This window comes from Poeciliopsis prolifica, unplaced genomic scaffold, assembly GCF_027474105.1.
Source record: "Poeciliopsis prolifica strain line A6 unplaced genomic scaffold, Auburn_PproV2 SCAFFOLD075, whole genome shotgun sequence".
In the NCBI taxonomy this organism is placed as follows: domain Eukaryota; kingdom Metazoa; phylum Chordata; class Actinopteri; order Cyprinodontiformes; family Poeciliidae; genus Poeciliopsis; species Poeciliopsis prolifica.
In genome coordinates, this window is record NW_026562450.1 from 1602649 (window position 1) to 1625965 (window position 23317).

At 42.6% G+C, this 23317-nt stretch overlaps 2 protein-coding genes across 5 annotated transcripts in view; one reads left to right on the top strand and one right to left on the bottom strand.

Moving 5' to 3' along the window:
* zgc:109889 (uncharacterized protein LOC553542 homolog) overlaps positions 1-5966 on the top strand; it is a 28864-nt gene extending 22898 nt beyond the window's left edge. For both annotated transcript variants that reach the window (XM_055021332.1, XM_055021333.1), the window contains 4 exons: positions 106-239; positions 1220-1513; positions 1816-2231; positions 2613-5966. In XM_055021332.1, the coding sequence (XP_054877307.1) occupies positions 106-239; positions 1220-1513; positions 1816-2231; positions 2613-2770 (1002 nt within the window). In that variant the 3' untranslated portion in view covers positions 2771-5966. The remainder of the gene's footprint in view (positions 1-105; positions 240-1219; positions 1514-1815; positions 2232-2612) is intronic.
* Positions 5967-18195: 12229 nt separating this feature from the next.
* On the bottom strand, positions 18196-22351 carry gpr185b (G protein-coupled receptor 185 b). 3 transcript variants are annotated; one of them, XM_055021341.1, is made up of 2 exons: positions 22260-22351; positions 18196-20255 (listed from the first exon to the last, which is right to left on the bottom strand). In XM_055021341.1, exon 2 carries the CDS (start codon positions 20251-20253, stop codon positions 19180-19182), a length of 1074 nt encoding a protein of 357 aa, XP_054877316.1. In that variant the 5' UTR covers positions 20254-20255; positions 22260-22351; the 3' UTR covers positions 18196-19179. The 3 variants fall into 3 exon arrangements, with proteins under 3 accessions (XP_054877316.1, XP_054877317.1, XP_054877315.1); XM_055021342.1 differs by having other exon boundaries at positions 22097-22351; XM_055021340.1 differs by lacking the exon at positions 22260-22351 and adding an exon at positions 21329-21449.
* Between the last annotated feature and the right edge of the window lie 966 nt (positions 22352-23317).

Genomic DNA, 23317 nt, shown 5'->3' on the forward strand with positions numbered 1-23317 from the left:
CAGGGAGGAGATGGAGGAGCTCAATTTGTTTTCACAGATTTTCAAGTAAAAGAAAGCACAGATTTTACCTGCAGTATTTTTATTTCCTGTTGTGTCGTCCCGCAGGTGCGTAAGGCTCGTAACAGGCGTCAGGAATGGAACGTTCTGGCCTACGATAAAGAATTTCGACCCGATGCCAGACTCACCCCCTCCCCTTACCACGGCATGTCGTCTGAAGGATCCCTCTCCCCAGATAGCAGGTACATGCTATCCACAGCTAACCCCAAACCACTTCAGTTGTACCTTTCTAACGCATCAAGTTATTTATTTTTGTATATTCCAGACAAGGGAAGCACGCATTCATTTGACCATATTTATTTAAATGTGTCCCATTAAAAATTTTTGGACTGCAGTTGCATAAAGACACAGCAACACATTTAAAGACAAGCAGAATATCAAGGCTTACAGTTTCTTGAAGACATGTTAATACCCTTTGAACCTATTTTTATTTTTTGCTATATTATACACAGAAATTGCAATGTATTAGACCAACACAAAACAGCATGTACCTCTGAAGTGGGGGGAATTGATACGTTGTTGAACGTATTCAGACCCCGTTTACTGTGATAACACAAAATAAAATCCTAACCTTTTTGTCAGAAGATATGTCGAGGACAGAAAATATGTGGAAGAAGGCCAAATTTTACTCTTTAGTCGACTTCCTGTCATCTTGAACACACATACCCAAGTTGACACAATATTGTGGTGATCAGAGTTGATGGAAGCTATCAATCCTGACAAGAAGGACACTTGTGGGATGTTTTAGACATCATTAATTGTCACATTGTCACACTATTAATTTTGTTGTCGCATCTATAAGTCAAAATTCTTATTGTGATAAAAAATTTTCTGTAAATGATAAACGTCCACCGATATATTTCAAGAACTTCAAATGACAACTTCAAATGACTTGTCATTTGAAGTTCTGTGCTGCCCTCCTATGGACTCTTAAGTGAGACCCTCTGTTGTATTTTTCATTTCAAATATACTAATCAAAGCTTCACAGTTTGGTTGAAGTACAAATAGCCAAACATTAAAGCAAATGGAAATCGACTAAAATGGAATCCAGGCTCTGGTTGTTGATTAAAAATTTTATTTTTCACTGATCTCAAAATTAGAATCTTACTTTAGCCTACGCTTGAATAAAGCCCCGCTCCCCTCCTCAATTTTAACCCAATAGGTCAATGGCGTCTGACTCCTACCCGGCAAGTCCCAACCACCCGGCTACCCAGGCTCCAAGTGCTGTCCATCCCGCTGACCACCATGGCAGGGATCACCTCGCTGCCGCCCAGACACAGTCGCTCGATCGCGGCCTGAGGCCAGCCAACCAGCCCCCTGGAGCCGCCGGGGCAGGACCACCGGGTCGACACGCAGCTTCCCTCGGCAGGACTCCATCAGGACACGGGGTCCAGGCTGGTGGAGATCCAACGGTGAACGGGCCAAGGCAGCAGTCGATTAAGGAATACCGAGCTGGGTACGGGTAGGATTTGTCATTGACAAAGTGACACCAAGGCGAATATTACAAATTAAATATTTCAGTGGCTTTGATTTAGTTCAAACATTGAGGACTTAAAGGATTGAATCTTCCATTACGTTGATGAATCTCTTTTTTCATAAGATTTCAGAATTTAGTGCCGTAGGGTGAGACTATTGGTTTCTCTTTCCAGTCCAAAGAAACTAAGTAGAAGTCTCAATGGTTGTATTGGAGTCAGTGGTCGAGATGATTGAGTAGTACTGACCCATATGTATGTTTGTTACCTCTTTCTCCCTCTTCAGTGGGCAGCCCTCCACCATACCAGAGTATTACATCCCTCCAGCTCCCCCGCCACCCCCGCCAACCATCCCATCCGCTCAGACTGCCTTTGATTCTGCCACAGCGCCACCTTCTGCGGCCGCCTCCGCCATCCCACCGACCTCCTCTGCCCTCTCCTGCCACTACTCCCCCTCCCCTCCGCCTCCCCCGGCCAACTATGTACCCTCCCCCGCCCATCCCCCTTCAGGTGCCCCTCCGGCTGCCCCTCCGCCCCCACCTCCTGGCGTGCCCGCGGGACACCAGGCTCACCCGTCCCCGCCACACGCCGCTGTCGGCCAGACGGCCGTGGATTCGGCGCCTTCGACGAGAAAGTCGACCATGCTGGGGATGATCCCGATGAGCGACGCACGCTCCGACCTGCTGGCCGCCATACGTAGAGGTACGAGTGTCGGGATATGTGGCAAATATCTTCCAGGGTTTCTCTGGGTAAATACAACCAAAGAAATGCAAACATGTCTTGCTTGAGGGGGAAATGACTCGTGGTCTTTAGCCAAAGACAAAACATGTTGATTCCTTCAATGGCACATGTTCACCTCCACAGAGGTAAACACATTTTTCAGATGGTTTGGATAGTCTGATACAATAGCCAGTGAAAGAGAACTGCAGCAGCTGAACTTTGGTTTCCAATTGAACAAGGACTATCAGGTGTGAAAACACCTTTAATCCTTAACAGCTCATGCTTACAGTTTGATAAAAAAGTATTTATAGACAAAGCTCTCATCAGATCTGATTGCTCCTCCCTTCCCTTTGTCCCTCACAGGCATCCAGCTGAGGAAGGTTCAGGAGCAGAGGGAACAGGAAGCCAAGCGGGAGCCGGTCGGCAACGACGTGGCCACCATCCTGTCGCGCCGCATCGCCGTGGAGTACAGCGAATCCGACGACGACTCGGAGCTGGATGAGAACGAGTGGTCTGACTAAAGAGAAAACGTAAAGATAGGAGGAAAAAATGAGATGGAGCTTTGTAAGGCTGGACTGGCGGAGCTAAAAGAGAGAGAAATTTTACATTGAGTTGACAACGAAGATGTCGGGTCAGTTTCGAAGTTTCCATTTAAACTACAATGTTGACTAAAAACCAATCACACATTTGTTTACACAGATCGCCGGCGCGGGGCTCGGAGAAGGCCGAGCGACGGGGTCGTACTTTCAGCATGCACGGTTGCCCCTCACGACGCCTCTTGTCGAGCTGAGAGCACGGAGGCTTTTATGTCAGACCTCCCGCGGTGTGTGGCACAATAAACACGCCCTCCATCTCGGCAGCCTCCCGCCCCCGTCCGCTCGTTTTTAACCGCAAGCACGAAGCTGTGAAAAACAAACCCATAAACATCTCCCTATATTCACACCCGAGCGGTAGTTATAAGCAGTGTGTAGGCAGCGTCCCCCTGTGACTACGGGCTTAATGTGTTTTACAGAACACATGGTGCGGCACAAGGAAGATTAACGATAGTGCAATCTTTACATATCTGCCAAATGTTCAGAAAGAACTGGAGGAAGCACGTCAAGATAATCGGGGAAAACGATAGCTTGTTAGCGGATGACCGTGCTTGTTGAGGGAACACGCGCACTCTCGTCAGAGATGAAGCCAAACTTTTGGGAGTTTGGTCCCGTTGACCAACCGGATCGGCACCGGGACTCTCCAGATGAGCTGCTATTACATGTTCCAGCGAGATATTTAAGCTTTGCTCCATTCACAAAATAGTTTGTTATTTATTTACCTTAAAGAGGAAGTAAGCGAAGGTAGCTGAGAACTAACAGGCCTGTTTTCTCTCCGATATATTTAAGTTTGCTTTAATACATTTATTCAAAACCACACATAAAAATGATACATGAATTGTATTTTCATACAAATTCTGATTTATCATAATGCACTACATATTTTAATGAAGAGTCCATGTTATGTTTGTTTCTAAATTATTGGCACTAAGACAACCACAGATCATATTGGAAACACTGTACTGCCATCTAGTGGTGAGTTTTGCCCACATGAAACCCTTCTTCATTCATATCTATTGTAAATTCTATACGCAAACTACCAATCTCTTCTTTGGCAGAAAAAAACAACATATTTTTTTCAAACTAATCTTGAATGAATTCAGGAAAAAAAAAAAGACATTTAATCTCCTATATAACTCATTGCCTGTCACCGATTTGGAGTAGTGATATGAAGCTCTGAGAAAAAGCATAACATGGCCTTGTTAATAACATGATTTAATAATCTGCAAAAGTAATGTTTATTTTTAGAATTCACTTTGTTAATAAGAATAATATTTTAGGTTATTTTAAAGAAATATCAAATTTTAGGTGTTTTAAAGCTTTGTTTGGTCTTGTAGTATGATAATAAAACTTTATTTATTTTATTTTTTTTAAGTTGGGGTTAGACATTTTGGTTAATGTGGTTTGGAAACCAAGCTCCCAAAAGTTGATGTTGTTGTTGATCTTTTACGATTGTGATATGCTGTAGCTTTCTCCTACTGAGGTAGTTTGGTAAACTGTGATAAGAAAACGCCGCTAACGCTATCAAAGGATTACAGGCTTCACCAGCCTGGTTAAAGTTGTTATTCTGCCTACATATCATTGCTTCGGTCGGTAAGCCAGCTAGTTAGCTTATCCCACTGTTTTGTGCTTTTTAAAATTATTATTATTGGCATTATTATTATTATTCTCACCCTTTGTTAGCCATTCCAAACTCAAAGCCGAATATTTCAGCCTGTGACTGTAAGCCATGGTCTTCTATAAATGTTTCAAGGCTAAACCACAATCAGCACCATACTAATGACAAAAAATAAATAAAACCAACGTTCTTCATCTTAACATCTTTTCCTTTTGGTGGCCCCACTCGCTTAATACCGTTGCTTTCCGTGGAGGCTCTTGTGAATTATAAATACATAAATGTGAGAAACTTGCAACACTAATATATAGTATGATATCTCTTCTCTCTTTTCAGTATAGGTTTGGCTAATCCTCAGTGTGAACTGATTGGTCTGTAGTGTTTTTCTAAAGTGCTTTTTTTTCTTTCCTTCTTTTTGTTTTTCCAAGTGCTGCAGTGATTCGTTTGCTTTATTTTAGGGATTTTTTTTTTTTTTTTTTTGCATTAGATGAGATGACAGAGTGTAAGATGTGTCCAAGAAGCCAGCTAAAAGATTTTTATTCCTTAGGAGATTAACCTGACGTATTCTCATCTCAAACAGAAGCAAAAATCCAGCAGAAGAAGCATTTGATACTAGAGTCCTGTGTCGGATTTTACATCAGAAACAGCGTTTTTGATAGCGAAAAACTCTTTTAACGGCTTATTTTTTACGTGTTTACTTTAGCAGATCTTTATTTTTCAGTTTCTGAGACTGTTTTAAAGCTTTGGTGTTCAAAACGTTGAAAAGAACTTATCGTGTCGCTACATTTCAGGTGATGCCATGCTTTTTTTGGAGAATGTATATATATATACACACACACACACAATAAGTTGGTTTACTCACAATTTATAGAATACAACCACATCTGGATGAAGGACTGAATGATACGACATGTTGATGAGTTCTTGGTATTCTCCGCAAAAGTCCGAACTAAGATTTTCAAACCGTGCCATGAAGCGAAACAGGAAAAAAAAAAGCACATACAAACAGCCAGCGTGGATTTTGCCACAAAGCTTGGTGAGAGTTTACTGTAAAAAGAAAAAAAAACAAAAAGTTTATGTTGTAACTGAGAAGTCAAAGAGGCATTAAATCTGCTATATTACCCAAATTGTTTCTTCGGTGGTCGTGTTGTTGTGCGGGAGTCATAGATACACATCCATCTGTGTGTTTTAAAGAAATCTGCCCAAGATTACGAGAATGTAAAACTGCGGCTTGACCGACTTTTAACGACAACGATGACGTTCTCCAAACACCCGTACCTTGTGTATCTGTGGCTTCTGGCTTTTAAAGAAAATGTTCTTCTGTGTTGAAAATGTGACAAAATGAATCATGTTGTATAAACTTTTGGTAAGGCAGCCTTCGCGGTTCAATGCATTTGGTTTACTATAACCTAGACAATAAAACAAAGTTAAGCTGTGTATTGCACACTAAAATCAGCTGTAAGCAAGTATGCATGTGACTAAAGTCAATAAATAGTGATTAAAACAGCAGTTTGGGTTTCCTTTGCTTCTGTTGGTGTCATCCTGTTTTTATGTTATTTTTTTCAGTAGCTTGAAAACAATATTTGAGCTATATTGTGTTATCAGCTCCACTATCAAAACCCTTTAATTTCTGAGATACTCTCATTCGCTAGCATGCTATCCGTAGCATCATCCTCATATGACCTCGAGTTAAGCTCCAATGCATCAATACGTCTTTTTAGTTTGAAAGGTACAATATGTACCTATTACTGCTATATAACTATAACTTAAAGAAACTTCTCTACCAAAAATATCACTTAAAAATATTTTTAAGATCAATACACACTTAAAATACAAATAGTGATACGTGTTGTCCACTTTAAGTGACAGGTTTATGATTTCCTTCCTAATTAAAACATATATTTCTGTATTTTAAATTGCAAGATAATCTCATGGTGCCTGGCAACCCCAGAAAATTTTTACAGGAACAAATTTTTTTAAGGTAACAGAGCTGGAAAGAAAAAACAGGCCTATACATTTTTTTTTGTTTGTGTGAATGAAGAAGTAAATGCAAAACCAAAGAATTTTTTTTTCCCAATTTTTGTTTTTATTTTACATTTATGTCTTCATTGACGAAGACGATGTGTTTCTATGACGTGAACGTGATTCTCTCGGGAGGCCTGCAGTGTCACCTACCTTTTTCCAGGGGGCGCTACTGATCTGGCGGCCATGTTGGTTGGAGTACATTTCCACTGCCTACCAGACAAACCTCAGCTGATAAGTAATGTATAGGGTGACACACTACAGCCCTGTGAAGTATACAATCGGCTAACGCCCACATTTATACAAGAACTGTCAAAATTCAGTTCATCAAAATTGCCTTTGATTATCTGTCCACTGTAATGTTGTGTATAGGATGGGTAAAAGTTTAAAAAATGGGGCTTGGCTCCGGTAAAAGAGGACTTCCTGTAAAAGCTGATGTGATTTTCTACTCATCTACCATGAGTCATTAGACCCATGCAGAGTCTTAGTAAAAGAAAGGAGCCACTGTGGCTCAGCACTGGCAGTAAAACGTAACTGTTACGCAAATTGAGCAGCCATGACTCCACCGTTCTCGGTCAACATGGTCAGGAGGCAGGCTTTGGCAGGGCGGGGGTGGGAACCGCGGGCGCCGATTCCCGTTTTCGGTACACAGATGGTGACACAGCGGAGAGGAGAGGATGGAAACCGAAAGGTCAGAGGAAAAAGCAAAATAAATCTCACACAAGCACCGTTTCGCAAAGAACAGTGCAGATGACTCAAGTCTCGTTCTTTTGGGGGTGGCGGAAAGGTTATGAAGTTTATCTTGAGAAGTGTGTTCCGATTTAGTCAAACTCTAGTGTAAATCTAAGTGTGGGATCAAAAGTGACAGATTGCACTTTATAGGCACAGTTGCATACTAATAAGACCATTCTATAGAACACAATAAAAATGCATCAGCAGTTTGAAAAGCAGCTGTATTCGAATGACACCATCATTTATATGAGAACTTCCTCCTGAAATACATCTGGAGAACATTCGCAAGAAGCTTCTTGCTCTTTCACTTACCCCTACCACTCAAATTCAAAAACGACATTGATGACTTTTCTCTCATCTACTATGTTTAGAGCTCTTCATAGTAACACTAGATCCTGTATTTAGAAGTGACTGTTCCATCTGCAGACACTTTGGTGTATGTTGCCACTGGCTAAACCTTGCAATGCTCTTTCCAAGCATCCCAGGCTCATTTCTCCACTTCTGTGACCTGTAAGTTTTCCATTGAGCTGGATCTCTTCAAATCAAACCGCCTGCATTCTTGTCTGACGCGTTGTCGTAAGAATGCTTTGACGTTTCAGCTTTGACGTCTAGCAGTAGAGAAGATGTTGGACTCAAGAGTTTTACCCTTCAACGAGTCAATGAAGAGCAATGGAGAATGTAATGGAAAGCAGTCAGATGTCCTGGGCTCGTCTTATTGAAGCTGACCTCAATAGGACTGAAGACTGCTTCCATGCCTTCAGATTGAAGAGGAAGACACGTTGATCACTTTCGGGTGTTTAGACCTAGACCTTCATATCGTAACCCGCCACCTTTCTAAAATAACGTTGTCATTTTTTGCAAAAAAAAAAAAAAATTCTTTTTTTTTTAAATCATGTTTTAGCCCAAAATAAGGCTTACCATAAAAAAAAACATCTTTAAAGAAGAAAAGACCATGTCAAAGTGTTTCTGCTCATCTCTGACGTCACCCTGGTGATGTCTTGGTAATCTCTGGTCCACAGCAGGTCCACTCGTGATTCAGCTCCAGGCTGCGTGCAGGGGGACTCGAGCTCACAACTTTCAATCATTAAACTCCCGAAATCGCAGCGGCGACGCGTGAGTCAGGACCACGAATCGCTCCGGTTCGGGTTCTCACGTTCCCACCACATCTCCACAGTGGGGCCGTTTGTTGCGAGTGGAGGATGTGAGGGTGGGAGATCTGCCCTGCGTGACGGGAGGCTGACGAACAGGGGGGGAATCGGGCTTGTTTTGAAGCTGCTGACGTAAAAACAAGTGAGGTTTGTGTGTGTGTGTGTGTGTGTGTGTGTGTGTGTGTGTGTGTGTGTGTGTGTGTGTGTGTGTGTGTGTGTGTGTGTGTGTGTGTGTGTGTGTGTGCGGGATGCTGCGGCTTTTCCCCACTTCTGAACTGCAGTACTCACCCGCAGCCAGCAGGTGGAGCTCTTCACCATCGTGTTGCAGCCGCATAAAGGCGAGTCAAGGAGTTTGGGCTTTGCAGACGCACAAATCACGCTGTCACGATTCTCCAGCTCACGCAAGCAGAGGGGTCTGTTTGCAGATTAAAGGCTGAGTGACACAGAAATGTTTCACAGATTTAGATGCGGTAACTAGTTACATTTACTGGAGTAACTTTTTTTTTTTGTACTTTTGAAACTGTTTTTACTCTGCCACGTTTCTGGCCACTCTACCCACCGTGAGCGACTGCTGGTGGATGAGAAGCAAACTTGTCTTGGCCAAACATTCACCAGAAACACCTGAAGTTTTTGTTAAATTTTTATCAAGTTTATATTGAACGAAACTGACGTGGAAAAATATGTTTTTTGTCTGACTTTTGTTATTTTGTTTGTATTAATTATTTCAATTTGGATCTTTAAAATAGCTAAATTTACACAAAGCTTTATATTTCATTCTTAAAAATAAGTTGAAGTGGTGCTGCTGCTACTGTAATACAATCTTTGCCTACTGTACACACCTGCATAGCAAGGAGTCTCTGCAAATCAAAGTTTAACTATATAATGTAATATAATATACACGTCTGAAATATTGAACAGTCATCTTACCAACAACAGTTTCCTCTGTGTGTGGCCTAAAAAATTTAAATTCAAACCTTCACTGTTAGCAAAAGGTGAAAATAGAGTGTAATTACTAATTAATCAAGCCTTCCTGTTATCTGCTTAGATCACAGGTCTCAAACTCCAGTCCTAAAGGGCTGCTGTCCAGCAGTTTTTAGATGTGTCACAGGTACAAAACACTGGAATGAAATGGCTTAATATCCTCCTTGTGCAGTTCAGTTCTCCAGAGCCTTGCTAGTGACCTAATTATTCTATTCAGGTGTGGTGCAGCAGAGGCACATCTAAAAGTTTCAGGATCTCGCTTTCTCTCATCACTGACATCTCTCAACATGGTAGTAGCTTTTTACCTTGCTTTGCATCCTCTGAAAATGGTTAACTTTGAGCATACTTCCATCAGTAACAACATCTGCCACAAAGAGTGTTTGGCACAACACAAAAGCATTTAGGACGGTGAGTTCATTGTTTGGAAAAAGATTGGAGTTTTGAGTTTCTACTAAAGGCGCCATTCCTAGTACCTGGGAACTCTGAATTGATTCAAAATGCTCAAAAATGAATTTTAAAATGTGTCTTGTTTATTATTTAATTTCCCTTTGGGATCCGCAAAGTATTTCTGAATTTAATTTGCTTACGTTTTAAACAAATTCAATTCAAATTTGAATTGCCGCTCCCATTTGCAAGTAAGCTGCATATCGCTTTACGCGTCCACTTGGTCATTTCATCCACCACATATTTTGAATAAATATTTGATATTTTTCTTCTGTAGGAGAAAAGCCAGAATATATAGTTCGCACAAGTCTAATTGGGAAGTGACTGTCTCACTGACCCGCCATCTTGGTAGGCAAGCGCAACACACGGTATGGATCAACTATGGCTTCTACACCAACAACAAAAAAAAGTAAACAGAGAAAAAAATTTTGACATAATAGTTGTAATGTGCTTGTCTTGTTTATAAGTTAGATAGGAATGTTTATTGTTATAGTAGCAACTCAGTAGCAATTGTCATGAGGGTTAGCCGTGCATACCTACCAAGATGGCCGTCGGTGGGAAAGTTCTCGGAAGTGTTGCGTCACATAAGAACTATGTATTTTATGCATAAAAACCTGCTATAGTTGAAATATAATCTGGTGGAATTTAATACTTAATGGAACCTTATAGGATTGTTTTAAATTAATATTCTATTTACCGTCTTTTCCTCTTGTCAATCACAAAATGTAAACAGAATCTGGCGACCATTTGAATAGCAAAATCGGTTTCGGAGTTGAATCGTGACCCTAAATATTGGAATCGAATCTCGAGACGTTGAAAGATTCACATCTCGGGTTTCAGCTGCTCAGACAGAAAATGTAATTCGGTGACCTTGGCAGTCATTCTGTGCACGTCTGGGTCAGGAACACCCTTTGTCTACGTTGCATAAAACCTAACATGAACACAAAAACCAATCATGTCGAGTAGATCCTCCCGCCTTCCCTTCTCTTCTCTCCCGGTGGACGCCGCCCCATTTCTCCCGTTCTCTCTCCCTCCTCACACTGCCTCTGTCTTACACCTTTTGCTGTTGTTACGCAACCAGGGAGTGGTTTTAATAATTCAGCAGCATCTCTTTCGTCCTTTTGTTTTTCTTTTTTTTATGTACCCGGCACATTTTGGTTCACACTACAGTGACCCTGCAGCGCTGACTCACAGGCACACACATCCACTACCCTTTCCCACATAAACACTCGTAACAACACCCACAGGAAGCTAATGTCACACGATCTCGCTCCTACAAACACACCGGCTGACGTCAACAACCTGGACACACACACACACACACAAAGAAAAAAAAACTTTCTTTTTTGGTTTTCTTTTGTTGTTTGCAGTTTATTTGGCAAATATTTGTCAACGCTCTTTTTTTCCCCCATTTTTTTTCCCTCCACACTTTCTCTTATTTATTTACAATATTAAAAAATAAATCTTTCTCTTCGTAGTTTTACATTCGACATTTACAAGTGCAATGTGTAACATGTCCATCTGATAAAGTGCATTTGTACTTTTTGATCAATCGTGTCACAACAAAAACTTGAGAGAACCAAAAAAACAAAACAAGAAAAAGTAATTAAATTAAAAAGAAAAACTAAATTAAATACACACCTCACATGATTCACGGACGCTTTATCAGGTCTATGACATCACAGTATCATTAATTACCCAATAGTAGAGAGAGACGCTTTATTAGCCTCTCATCCAAGCCTACAACATTGATGCATAAAACAATGTTTCTTTTTTTCTATGAAGGCCATATTTGGTCTGATAGAAAATTAGCTCTGTAATGATTTTTTTTTTTTTTTTACTTTTTTTTATTAACAATCTCTGCTTGCCTGAAGTGTTTTCATAATCGGGGGTTGCAGATGGTTTATTTGTGGTACACACTCGCCCCTGACCCTGCTTATTGAAAACTGTGATGCAAATGCTTGTGCTCATGGGGAAACGAAGAGGGAAGGCTCAAAATGAGGGACAGAAAGACAGAAAAATATATGCGTGACTTTGTTCTGGAGGAAAAGACAGATGGGAGGAATGAAACTTTGTATGAGGTAAAAGAAAAAAAGCTCTTTCTATGCCGATTTGCTTAATTCCATCTCCTTTCTCTTTATTTTTCTGCAGCTTCTCTTTTTTTTTTTCCTCTATGGAAGAAACTATTTTTAGAGCACACCTGACAGGCTGGCTTCCTGCAGGCGGAAGGAAGCAAGCAAAAATGTTCGGCAAGTAAAAAGAAACGCAAAGAGGGGGATAAAAAGGTGGAAAGTTGAAATAGAAAATGGTTCCATTTTGTTTTTCAGGACGATTAAGTCCAGAGCAGAGAGGGATGCGTGTTTGGGACGGGGGATGATTAAAGACGAGGGGAGGGGGAGGAGACGGGGATGTCTTTGAAACGACCTGCTTCCTCAGACACGACTCAGACAAAATGACGTCACTCGAAACAAGACTCTGTGACGTACTTTGGCTCCCGTCTCCCTGCCTCCCCGTCGTTTTATGGGTGGAAATGCTGCTCACATCGCTGCGCTTTGTGAATGAAAGTCAGAGTCGCAGCACAACAATCCACAGGACTGTGAAAAAGTTTTTGTCCCCTTACAGAATTTTTCTTTTCAACTTTGCTGTTTGTTTTTGTGACTGTGTCCAAGTCACCTGCCGATTTGCTCTCCTTCAGGATTTTCTGCGAGTGTCTAATTGGTGTTTCTACCAAAGATGGACAGTCATCTGGATCCTGAAGAAGAGGAACCCCAGACCATCACACTGTGGCTACGACGGTCGAGTTTTGAGATGCGGTGTTGGTTTTGCCCAAGAGCTAACAGGAGGCACGTTTTCCACTAAATTCTGATTTTCACAATATCAGTGTGTGCAACATGCTGATGTGACATTTGTTCAAATACCCAGTGAAATACATTCACTCTGTTCATTATACATCTGTCTCACTGGATGCAACTTAACTGCCCTTTATTCCCACACCTGATGCATGGTTTTGGTAGCAGAAATGCTACAACTTTTAGAAAATGATGTGACCGTTGATTAAACGGTTAGGGCCAGAAAATATTGGTAAGTCAAAATTGATATCACCAGTTTTGGATCTTTCCGGTCTGGCAGTAATGACGCCTGGCTGGAGCAACTGAAGTTAAGCCAGTTTTATATAACTGTGGCGTTTAAATTTTCACAGGTTGCTTTGGACAGCAGCTTTCCTCTCATCAGTGAAATCATTATTTGTTCAATTTTTTTTAATTCACTTTTGCTATAATTCAGTGGTACGAAGTTTCGTTTGGTGATCTAAAATGGGCAAACGGAAGAAATCTGTAGAGGGGCAAATGCATCTTCACAGCATTGCAGTTCAGAAGAGTTTTATACTGTTTGCGTAGTGATCGATTGCAACTCACAGGTACACTTTTTTTTAAAAGCGTACTGTTTTCATCCTTTTTTAGATCCTTCTACGTTTTAGCCGTTGTGTCGAGATTTTGTTGTTGCTCTTTTTATTTTTCACAGATCAGCGCTCCAGTGACTTCGGACTCTGCTACGAGAATCACCTTCAAACAAAAATGAATGTACAGGAATCAAAAATAAGACACTGAATAAGTAAAAAACAACAAATAAATAAAATGGCACTTTTTCAGCATATTCAATACAATTTTTCCCTCCAAAAAGGAAACGGTAAACATTTATAAATAGGAAGAAAACATAAGAAGAAGAGGAAGAAACGTCCACGCACGCGCACACAAGCACAGCAGCGAGCATAACTTGGAACTCATGCCCTGATGATAAACATTACAAAAATATACATTTCTGTACAGCCTTGCATAAGAAAGAATAACACACCCTCACTTGAACAGTTTCAGTTAAAAATACAATAATAAAAATAAAAATAAAAACAGCAAAACAATTATCGTCGGGCGTAGCATCGGACAGACCCATTCAGCAAGTGTTTTTGTTTACAGTGAGAGTTAGTTGAGTTATGGTTCCTTACAATTGGCTATGCTTATTGGGTGGAGCACGCACAGGACAGCAGACACACACACCTACACACACACACAGTGAGTGGTCGCTTCACTCCCGTCCCCAGGAATGGTTGAGTCAGTGCCATATTCACAGATGAGTATTTTTAACTGCTGGACGTGCCAGATGGGGCCACGGGCATCATCTTAAAACAAACAAAATTAAAACAAAACCATGAATGCTACTCATGCTGTCAGCTGATCGGCTGCTTCGGCTGATGAATGTTGGAAATAGCTTCATCAAACTGCTGGCTCGACGTCTCTTTATCTGGCTTTTACGATTTCCACCAGAATTGGATCAATTCTTCACTTTGGATTTATTTTACCCTCGTGAAATCTTACATACTGTGGCTCAAGCCAACACTGACGGAGAAAACGCAACAAACAAACCTTGTACTGCACGACTTGGTCTAAAGATATGTTGGTTTGATAAAACCAAAGCTTGAATATGAAACTAAAAAAAAGAAAACTCTAGCTCAAATCTTTCTAAAGAAGAAAATGACCATTCCTAAAAATATTGATACTTTGATACTAATATATTAGTCACTCTTGTTAAGGTGAAAGAACAATAATTTTCTCAAACATGTTTTTCATTGGATTTAATTTATAATTGAACCATAGACATCTGCCAAATTTGTGGCGTATCGCTGAAAGGTCTTGATAATTTTTCCAAATAGTTTAATTAAATGATTTGTAGTCCAATGGAAACTATATCGGTTAGCTTTCAGAGTGGCAGCTTTTTATATAGCAGAAAAGCGAAGAATTTTTTTAAAGCAAGTTTTTGAATGTCAAAATGCAATAACCTGGGTGAATTAGGAGTACAGTGTTGGCCAGAATATTTAGCTTAATCTTTCTTATTTTGTTTTTACAGTTTTTCTATATCAAAAAAACCAAAATATAATTTTTTTTAAGCTAGGGAAAACTGCCAGTTGGAAATCAAAGGTTTGAGTTATATTTGCACATTGGTTGTGCTTCAACATAAATAACAAATCTCTGCAAGATAACTGTTTTACCAATCCCTGTGTGAAAATTAGCCAAAAAACTGGCCATCAGTAGCTAGCCACAAAATTTCTCAAAGCAATTTTCTCCACATGGTTAAAAGTCCAGACTTTGGACTCGTTTTTGAATGACTATAAATCATTGTAACTTCTTTCTGCTGTGGCAAAATTTGATATCCAATACATTAAGAAGATTAAAAAGTTTCACCTAAAAACCAGCTATGCTAGGTTAGCATTAGCATATGGCTAAAAGTAATGCGAGACCCAAAATAATTGGATGTTCTGGAGATAATTTCCACCAGCAGTAAAATATGGGAATTCTGTGACTCAGCTTTCTCGCTAACATAAAACACAAACTTGTTCCCTTTCAAATCCAGTCCATAGCTTTTTATCTTTTCAGCCACCGTTTAAGCTGCTCAAGAAGGTCTTTACATATTTCAGGGAACTGTTCTTCTTGTGCACCTTTTAGAAATCAGACCAAGTCAGGTACAGAAACAATACAGCCCTCACCAAATTCATCACAGCCCCGATTGTCCCATCTAGCATTTCCAAAAACAAATGCTTGGAGTTGTTTTTTGACAAAACCTTATAGACATATGACCTGCAAAGGAAATGTCTGCATCCACTTTTAACGTAAAATGGATTCAAGGATTGATTTTACTTTCACTTTGTTTATTCTCCAAAGTACCAAACTATTACATCCATCTCAAGCCTCTGGGTAATTGAATGTGTTTTACCTAATTATTGATGCTAGTGATTAACCATTAGGCAGTTCCATCAATGCAGTGTTGGTACAAAAGAGAGGTGGTCAAAGCTTCTTTGACAGATGAGTTCACCTTATACAATGTTTTTAGATTTTTGTTTCAAAGATTTAGTAGTTTGGATACACAGCCATCCATTCAGATCATTTCCTTTTAAATCCAATATGAAGTCAAATTCTCTGTTTGTTATTTTTTCAGCTACGTTTACAAGCTGACCACATTTCTTTGTCTCTACACCTTCATTGTGGCTTTTTGTACACAGTAAAATGCAGCTGGACAAAGTATATTTTGCTCCATATAATACCAAAAGGGAGGAAAACCAAAAGAAACGAGACACAACCGAAAGAACTTGTCTTTGACAGAAAATTGTGCAGCTGTTGTTTTGCTAACAACGGCTGCAAAAACAACTGATTGTACTTTTCCTGCCAAGAAACATAGAAAATGCTTCTTTTAAAAGGTTTCACATACAACACAGAAAATAACAAAAGCTAAACTGCTTCTCCGATGTGCCATTTTCTACGGTATGATTTTTGCTTTCATCTCCTGCAACATATTTGGTAGAAAGCACTAAATTCAAAGTAAACTCCCTGTTGTTGCAAAAAAAAAAAAAAAACAGCTATTTTTTTCTGACTCTAAACTTTCAGTTTGAATCTACAGCCCATATAGATTTTCCCAAAGCCAGCACACCTCCCACACACCTATATTAGCAGGATGCCAGTAGCTTAGTCATCGTAACTCTCTCTGAGGTTGTGCAGAGGAACACGAGAGAAAGAAAACTCTCATTTAAATGCAGACAAAGTGTTGGAAATGATCACCTCTTTAGCTCCTTCTCTGAACATCATCTCTCTGGTGCAGAGATGTTAATAACATTAACGGGATTAAACTTGCGCGATGCCTTTTCAGATGGAAATATACCTTCCAACCTCCAGTGGAAGAGAGCTGTGCAGTTGTGTGACTCAAGGCTACGTTAAAGTACATCTCGCCTGCCGTTTCTATTTCACGCCACGTCACCTCTTCTCTCTGGCTTCTCATTAACCCGCCAAGCCTTCAGAGGAGCTCCGGGCCAGAGCTGCAACTGCTTCTTCGGGGCGGGTCGAGTGCAAATCCGGCTGCTGCTGACGTTCTGCAAGCTGGGGAATTGAGATGGAAGTCATACGGCAGCACAAACCGAAGCAATCTAGAGCGCTTGCGTTTAGAGCTGCTTTGGGTAAACGGCCGCATGGAGCTTGGCGATAAACACGGGAGGCATGAACCGACTGACCCAGATGTTTTAAATAGGTGCAGATTCCAAATCGGTACGATTTGATTCCTACAGTTCAATGTTGTTTTGATGAGATTGGAGCGCAGAATAAAGCATTGCTTTCCTTTCCCCGTCTGCTGCTGTGCACTGCTGATCAGCCAGCTGAAAGAAGGCACTTGCTTCCCCCCCCCCTCGTTTACAAGAAAGTCACATTTTTGGAAATATACAGGGTCTCCCCCAGAAAATCTGCTAAGCCCGTTGGTAGGAGCCCATCGTGTTTCTGTGTTTTAGTTTCAGAAATTCAGAGGTGGATGAGCAGGCATCATATTTGGAAAATTATTATAGCATGTGAGGCCAATGGGCAGGAGCTCAGCTCAATGCGGTCATTATAAACCGAGCTAAATCCGTCTTTACTGTCACTGTTACTGGTGTATAAAAAGTCCCTATTTAAAATACATAAACAAGGCTTAGTCAGGTGGGAGGGGGCAAACAAAGCCTGGTGGTCTGCCAGGCTTATTATACAGCAGAGGAAACCCTGCCAATTTAACCATAGCCTGTCAGTCTTCAGGGTTTCTCCCAGAAAACTTGCTAAGACCCATTGCTCGGGACCGCAGGACAGTCGTCCACCCGGCTGCAGTGTTTTTGAATTAAAGTATTTCAAGTTGACAGAAAATTTGAAGATATTACTTGATAGTTATGCATTTTTGGAAGACTGGGAGATTAATACCTAAACGCCAACTACAAAGTCTTAAAAAAAAGTCAATAATTTAATAAAACCTAAGATAAATTAACAATGCTAAGCCTGGTGGGGGTACAAATAAAGCCTGGTGGCCCACCAAGCTTACATTACATTGAGTGAAACCCTGAGTCTTATACATATTACGCTCTTTAAAAACTACAGCTGGTAAGCTACAAGCAGCGTGTCTGGTTAACGGCTGACTGAGAGTGCTACAGAGCAGATAGTCCTACTACCAACCTGCTCATATCGGATTATTACATTTGTTTTAGTCTGCACAGTGAAGATTAAAAATAATACAATTGTGCTCAATAAGCTTTTGAAAACAAGTGTTTAATTTAGCGGGTGTTTTTCAATGTTTGTTCAAATTAGCGTCGAAACACAAAGTTAAGTGTAGTTTTTGTGGTTTGAACAAAAGCAGCCCAATGACCTCAAACGAGATGACAGTTTTGATAATCCTATCAAAACATAGCACTATGTGTGGCTCCAGCTGAACCTCACATAGACCTAATGCAATCAAATGCAATTGTCCTTTAAGCCCCATCGCCATCTACCGATCCTCAGCAAGATGGTGTAAAGAACAGCATAGCCTACTTTTCCAGACCCCCTCCCGCCGCGCCCCCACCCAGCCCCACCACCACCACAGCCGAGAGCATTTCCCAGGGTAGCGGCGCTCTGCAGTGAGCTGTCCTTGGTGCTGAATTCAGCTCTCTGCTTTGTAGTCACGGCCCAGCAGCAGCCTGAGAAGCCTATTTTTCCTCAGATGCCGAACAGGTTTGATGTCATGACGCCAAGGATAACACATGCCAGGTCTAAATTTAGTAATCTCTCCCTAAAATTTTTCTGTTTATCAGTTCACTTAATGGTTAGATCTTTTTCTTCTGCTGTTGTTTTTCATTTGGACGTTTGTCGACAGAGGCTGGCATGTTGGCATTGGGTAAATTTAAAATGGGCTTAGAAAGTAATGGGGAAATTACAGAGCTGATTTTTGCTGCACTCTTTTCATCGACCTAAAGGGAACATGGCTGATTTAGAGCAGTTTTTTTTTTGTTTTTTTTTTAGTAATTTATCAAGAGACGACTACAAATATAGCTCATTGAGAATGTTGAAAGTTATTCATTTTTGTATATTTAGCTCATTGTATTTTTATCCACACAGCACTTGATTTCAAACACTTGAGTGAAGAGATGTACAGTATTTTAAGGATCCTTCCTGTTTGCATAACCATCCAGAGCATCCTCTGGAGATCTAGTACAATTTTTTTTTCCTCAACCAAAATTTCACCTTGCTACTCATGAGGGGCTTAACTTCTCTCCTTTACCAAAGAAGGAGGGAGTTTTAAAAGATACCTTGAGTCAGGATTTTGCAGTTGGTTTCCTGCTGCTTACTTCCTGCAGTTGGTTGCTCTTCAGGCTACAAACGTGGACGTTATTAGCTCCTTCTTTTTTTGACCGTCCCTCCTCTCAGTCGTCTGTCGGTGCCTCTTCGACTGTGGCCAGCTCAGCGTTTGTCATCAGCTTTCCAGCCCTGATGCGAGGAGGAGAGCAAAGCCTTCTTGCCTTTCTCGCGCCAAACTCTCGATCCTTTTACCCCGACTCTTCGTCTTGCATCATCTAGACCCCTTAGCTTTTCTTGCTACACGTCACTGGAAGTCCTGGGTCTTAAGGAGAGGTTGGATGGGACGCACCCACAGCAAGCCATCCACAGAGACTTCTGGATATCTGGGTTTCGGAAAGCATAGATGACGGGGTTGATCACGGAGCAGCAGGTGGCTGGGAGGACGGTGGCGTAGGTGTATATCATGGGGTAGCTGGAGTCGGCCACAATGGAGTACATGGCAAATGGCAGCCAGCACACCCCGAAGGCACACAGGATGGCCGACAACGTGGAGACCCCTTTGGTGGTGGAGATGGCCATGAACTGGTGTTGTACCGCAATCTGCTGTGCGTGGCGGAATGCGATTTTGCAGATCTGAAGGTACAGCTGCATCATGAGGGCAAAGACGAGGAGGAAGGTGACGGCGAGCGCCACCGCATTGTTTTTGGTGACCGGGCGACAGATGCTGCACGTAGACTGGTCTTTGAAGCAGTTCCATCCGAGTGCCGGCAGCAGGCCCAGAGTGACACACGTCACCCAGATAAAACCCACCATCATGTAAGTGAAAGTGACTGTCCGCTCGGTGTGGTAGGTCAGGGCGTTATACAGCGACAGGTAGCGGTCAACCGTAATGGCGAGGATATTAAAGACGGAAGCGGAGAAGGCCGAGATGAGAAGTCCGACTGACAGCAACGTCACAAATTCTACCGAGCTGTCGATCAAATAGGTGAAGACGAAGTTTAAGATGAGGCCCAGACCAGCCAGAAGATCTGACACGGCTAGCGATCCGATCAGGATGAACATGGGCCCGCGAAGTGTCGGTGTGTAGAACAGCACAGCGATGACCAAGGCGTTCTCGCAGGAGATGAGCGTCCCCGTTACGCACAACGCAATATCCCAAGGGCTGACTTCCTGCACGGTCCCAGCAGTGGTCGCCGGCTGGAGGTCCGGAGTCAGAGTTCTCAAGAAGGGCTCCGAAGAAGAGTTGGAGGGATCCTCGCTTACGCTCCAAGACGTTGAGGAGTCGAATGGGTCGAGGGGGGAGGAAGTGTTGAAGCCGTTGCCACCACCGCCGCTCATGGCTGCTGCGGTGGCAGCCAGGGTGAGAACCATAGCTGGAGGAAACAAGAAACAAATAGGAAGGAAGGAGGGAGGTAGAAGTATATAAGTTCAATGGCAGAAGAATGAAAGACAATTGTGCAGGACATTACCAGAGACAGAAAAGCAAGATTGAAAAGCACAGTTCATTAAATCATAAACTAGAGAACGAAGCACGTTTGTAAAGTGTGATGGTAATATGATGCTTCCAATTAGCATTTTGAAGAAAATGAAGAAAATATGTTGTGGGAATGAAAAACAGGCAAAAAGTAAGAATAGCAAGTAAATGCATTATTAACTGTTTTTTATGAAGAGAAGGGATGTAACAAGAGCTTTTGACATGAGATCTTATAATATTAGAACACGACTCTATTTCTTGTTAAGTAAGCTTTCCCTTGCAAAATATGGATGCCTTTTTGCTAGTTGTGTGTATTCCAACAGGACAAATACTGCCAGGGGGGTTGAAGTCAACCTGCCCTTGTTCAAATCTACATTGTGAAGCAATGTAACAGTAGCCTCAGGTTTCTGACCTTTATTCCGTTTTTTAAAAAAATCATCTTTGACTTACACAAACTAGTCAGGCTTGCCTTGAAATTTTCCACGTGACTTACATGTATAACAGTAAATGTTCGCAATGCATTTACTCTGTTTAGGAAAACCAAAACGAAAAAAAAACGCTAAAATATCATCCTGCAAACAGAATATTGAGAACCGTCTCACCTAATGAGCAGGATGTATCATCACATCCCTAATAAACTGGTAAACAAAACAGTCGTTTCTACCCACCCAAATATTCATTCATGAAAACAAGCATCTACTTGACCCTTAAGCACCCACGTTGCAGTCCAGCTCCCACTCCCACTCCTGACGTTTTTTTTTTTTGTTTTTGTTTTTTTTACAACACCAAAACAGCAGGTGTGGACACTCTCTCCCACACACGCGCACACACACGCGCACGCACACACACACACACACACACAGGGATAGAGGTATTCCTTCCTTTTCGGCTTGTAGGGAACCTGACACAGACAACACAATTAAGCCCCCCCACTTTGCGCCATCGCAAGCCTTAACGCATCGCAGCCCCTACCTGTCAGATGCGGAACAGAGTCCAAGGCTCTAGTTTTCATACAGAACCGAACCGTCTTCACCCCATTCTATTTTTAGAGCATCTCCAAAAATGGTGCATGACGTCCCGGGGCACGGCGCAGCGTTGGAGCTGCTGTTCTATTCACCGGCGGCGTGGACGTGAGCGCGCAGAGAAGCGTGTGCGCGTTAGCCTCTCTCCGCCCCCCTCCCCCCCCCCCCCACCACGGTCCCCACCAAAAAAAATAAAAATAATAATAATCAATAAATAAAAATAATAATTTCGGATTCTGATCCACATCACACGCTGCAACCGCGCTAATTTTAGAGCCGCGAGCTCAGAGGGAGCGGAGTTTCATTCATAAAAAAAGGGTAAAAAAAAATCAGCTCTCACACACACTCTCTCCTCCCTCGCCAACTCAATTTCCTCCACACACCCCTCCGCCCACTCCTCTTCCATGAGCCTCCACTCACGCGCGGAGGCTCATGCACGCGCACACCACATCAATGACTGCAAAACGGCCAAGGGAAGGTCGTCGGCGGTGCGCCTCGCGTGCTCTCCGTGGCGGCGGGGTTCGCTCCCCGCGGTAACGGCTAATTAGCATGCGCCGAAACACAACAAAACGACGTTCCGCTCGTTACGCGCGCGCGTGTGCCTCTCTCCGTGTGTGTGTGCGTGTGTGCGTGCGTGCGTGTGTGCGTGCGTGTGTGTGTGTGTGTGTGTGTTTAGCGAGAGAAAGTGTGAAGAAAAAAAAACAGAAAAAGAGTGTACCTTGAACCGTTTCAGTCAGCTGCAGCAGTGCGGTCCCTGAGCCAGCGAGAGGGGGCATGCGGGGAAGGATGGAGAGGAGGAGGGGGGGATGCTGGAGAGAAAGTGGGAATGGAGGGGAAACCATGCCGCCGAGATGGAAGAGGGAATTTTTTAAAAAATGTACCAGCTCCTCGTCCTTTTCTTCCCCTTGAAGGAACCGGGATGCCTCTGTCGCTCCTCTCTCCTCCTTTGAGCGACTGTTGTGTCTTCTTTCAGGGTTTCCCTCCTTGTCTTTCTGCTGCCTCCCCCCCCTCACCCCCTCTCTTCTTCCTCGGTGCCCCCCCGCCCCCCTAGTCAGCGGCGCGCGCGCTATATTCTCCGGTTGGCATGGTTATTAGCCTTCTCTTCGGCGAGCTCCGTCCTCGCGCTGCTCATCCCCGGCCTCCTTATTGGTCGCGCGTGTCGTTCTCCCGGTCTGACGTCAGAAGTCTCCGCTTGCTCCAGTCGCCGTCTGCATGGTCGGCGTGTGAATCACGGCGAGAAGCAGAGCGTGCGCTCAACTCGCTCACCTGAGCCAAACAGTTTCACTCATCCTCTGGAGCGGCGCGCTGATTTAACTCCGCGCTCGTCGCGAATCAAAGTCGAACAGGAAAGTGCGCGTGAATTTGACTCGAAACATAATTTTGCCCCCCCCCCCCCCCTCTCTCTCTCTCTCTCTCTCTCTCTTTCTCTCTCTCTCTCCTTCCACCACAACACATGTAAAAGCACCAGGAGCAGCTAACAGTACTTTCTATAACCGCCATAGTGGAGGGATGATGCTTTACATTATGCAACCTCGGAGCTGCCTGAATGTATCCCACTGCATCAATTCGTGGGGGCGCGTGGGGGCGCGAGCAGTCGTTGCCTTTTCGCGGGCTGGTTCCATACGTGGTGTCGGGTCGCCATATCTGCGTCTGCTGGCCAGCTACTCGTCAGCAGCACGCTTTGCTTCCCCTGCGGCCTTCGTGTTGCTTGCATCAGAGTTACGGCAGTGAATCGCTGTTCTCTTGTCTTTGATGTGTTTTCGTCCTGCTCAGCCGCTTTCTGCCTATATGCATTTGCGGTGATATATAAAATAATAAAAAAAAAAAACTTTTGTCTTTGCTGTTGATTAGATTCTAAAGGCAGTAGACAGTTAATCCGAGTGTGGAATATGGTAGAAACAAAGGTTAGTGTTTATGCGATTCTCATCTCACTTCACTG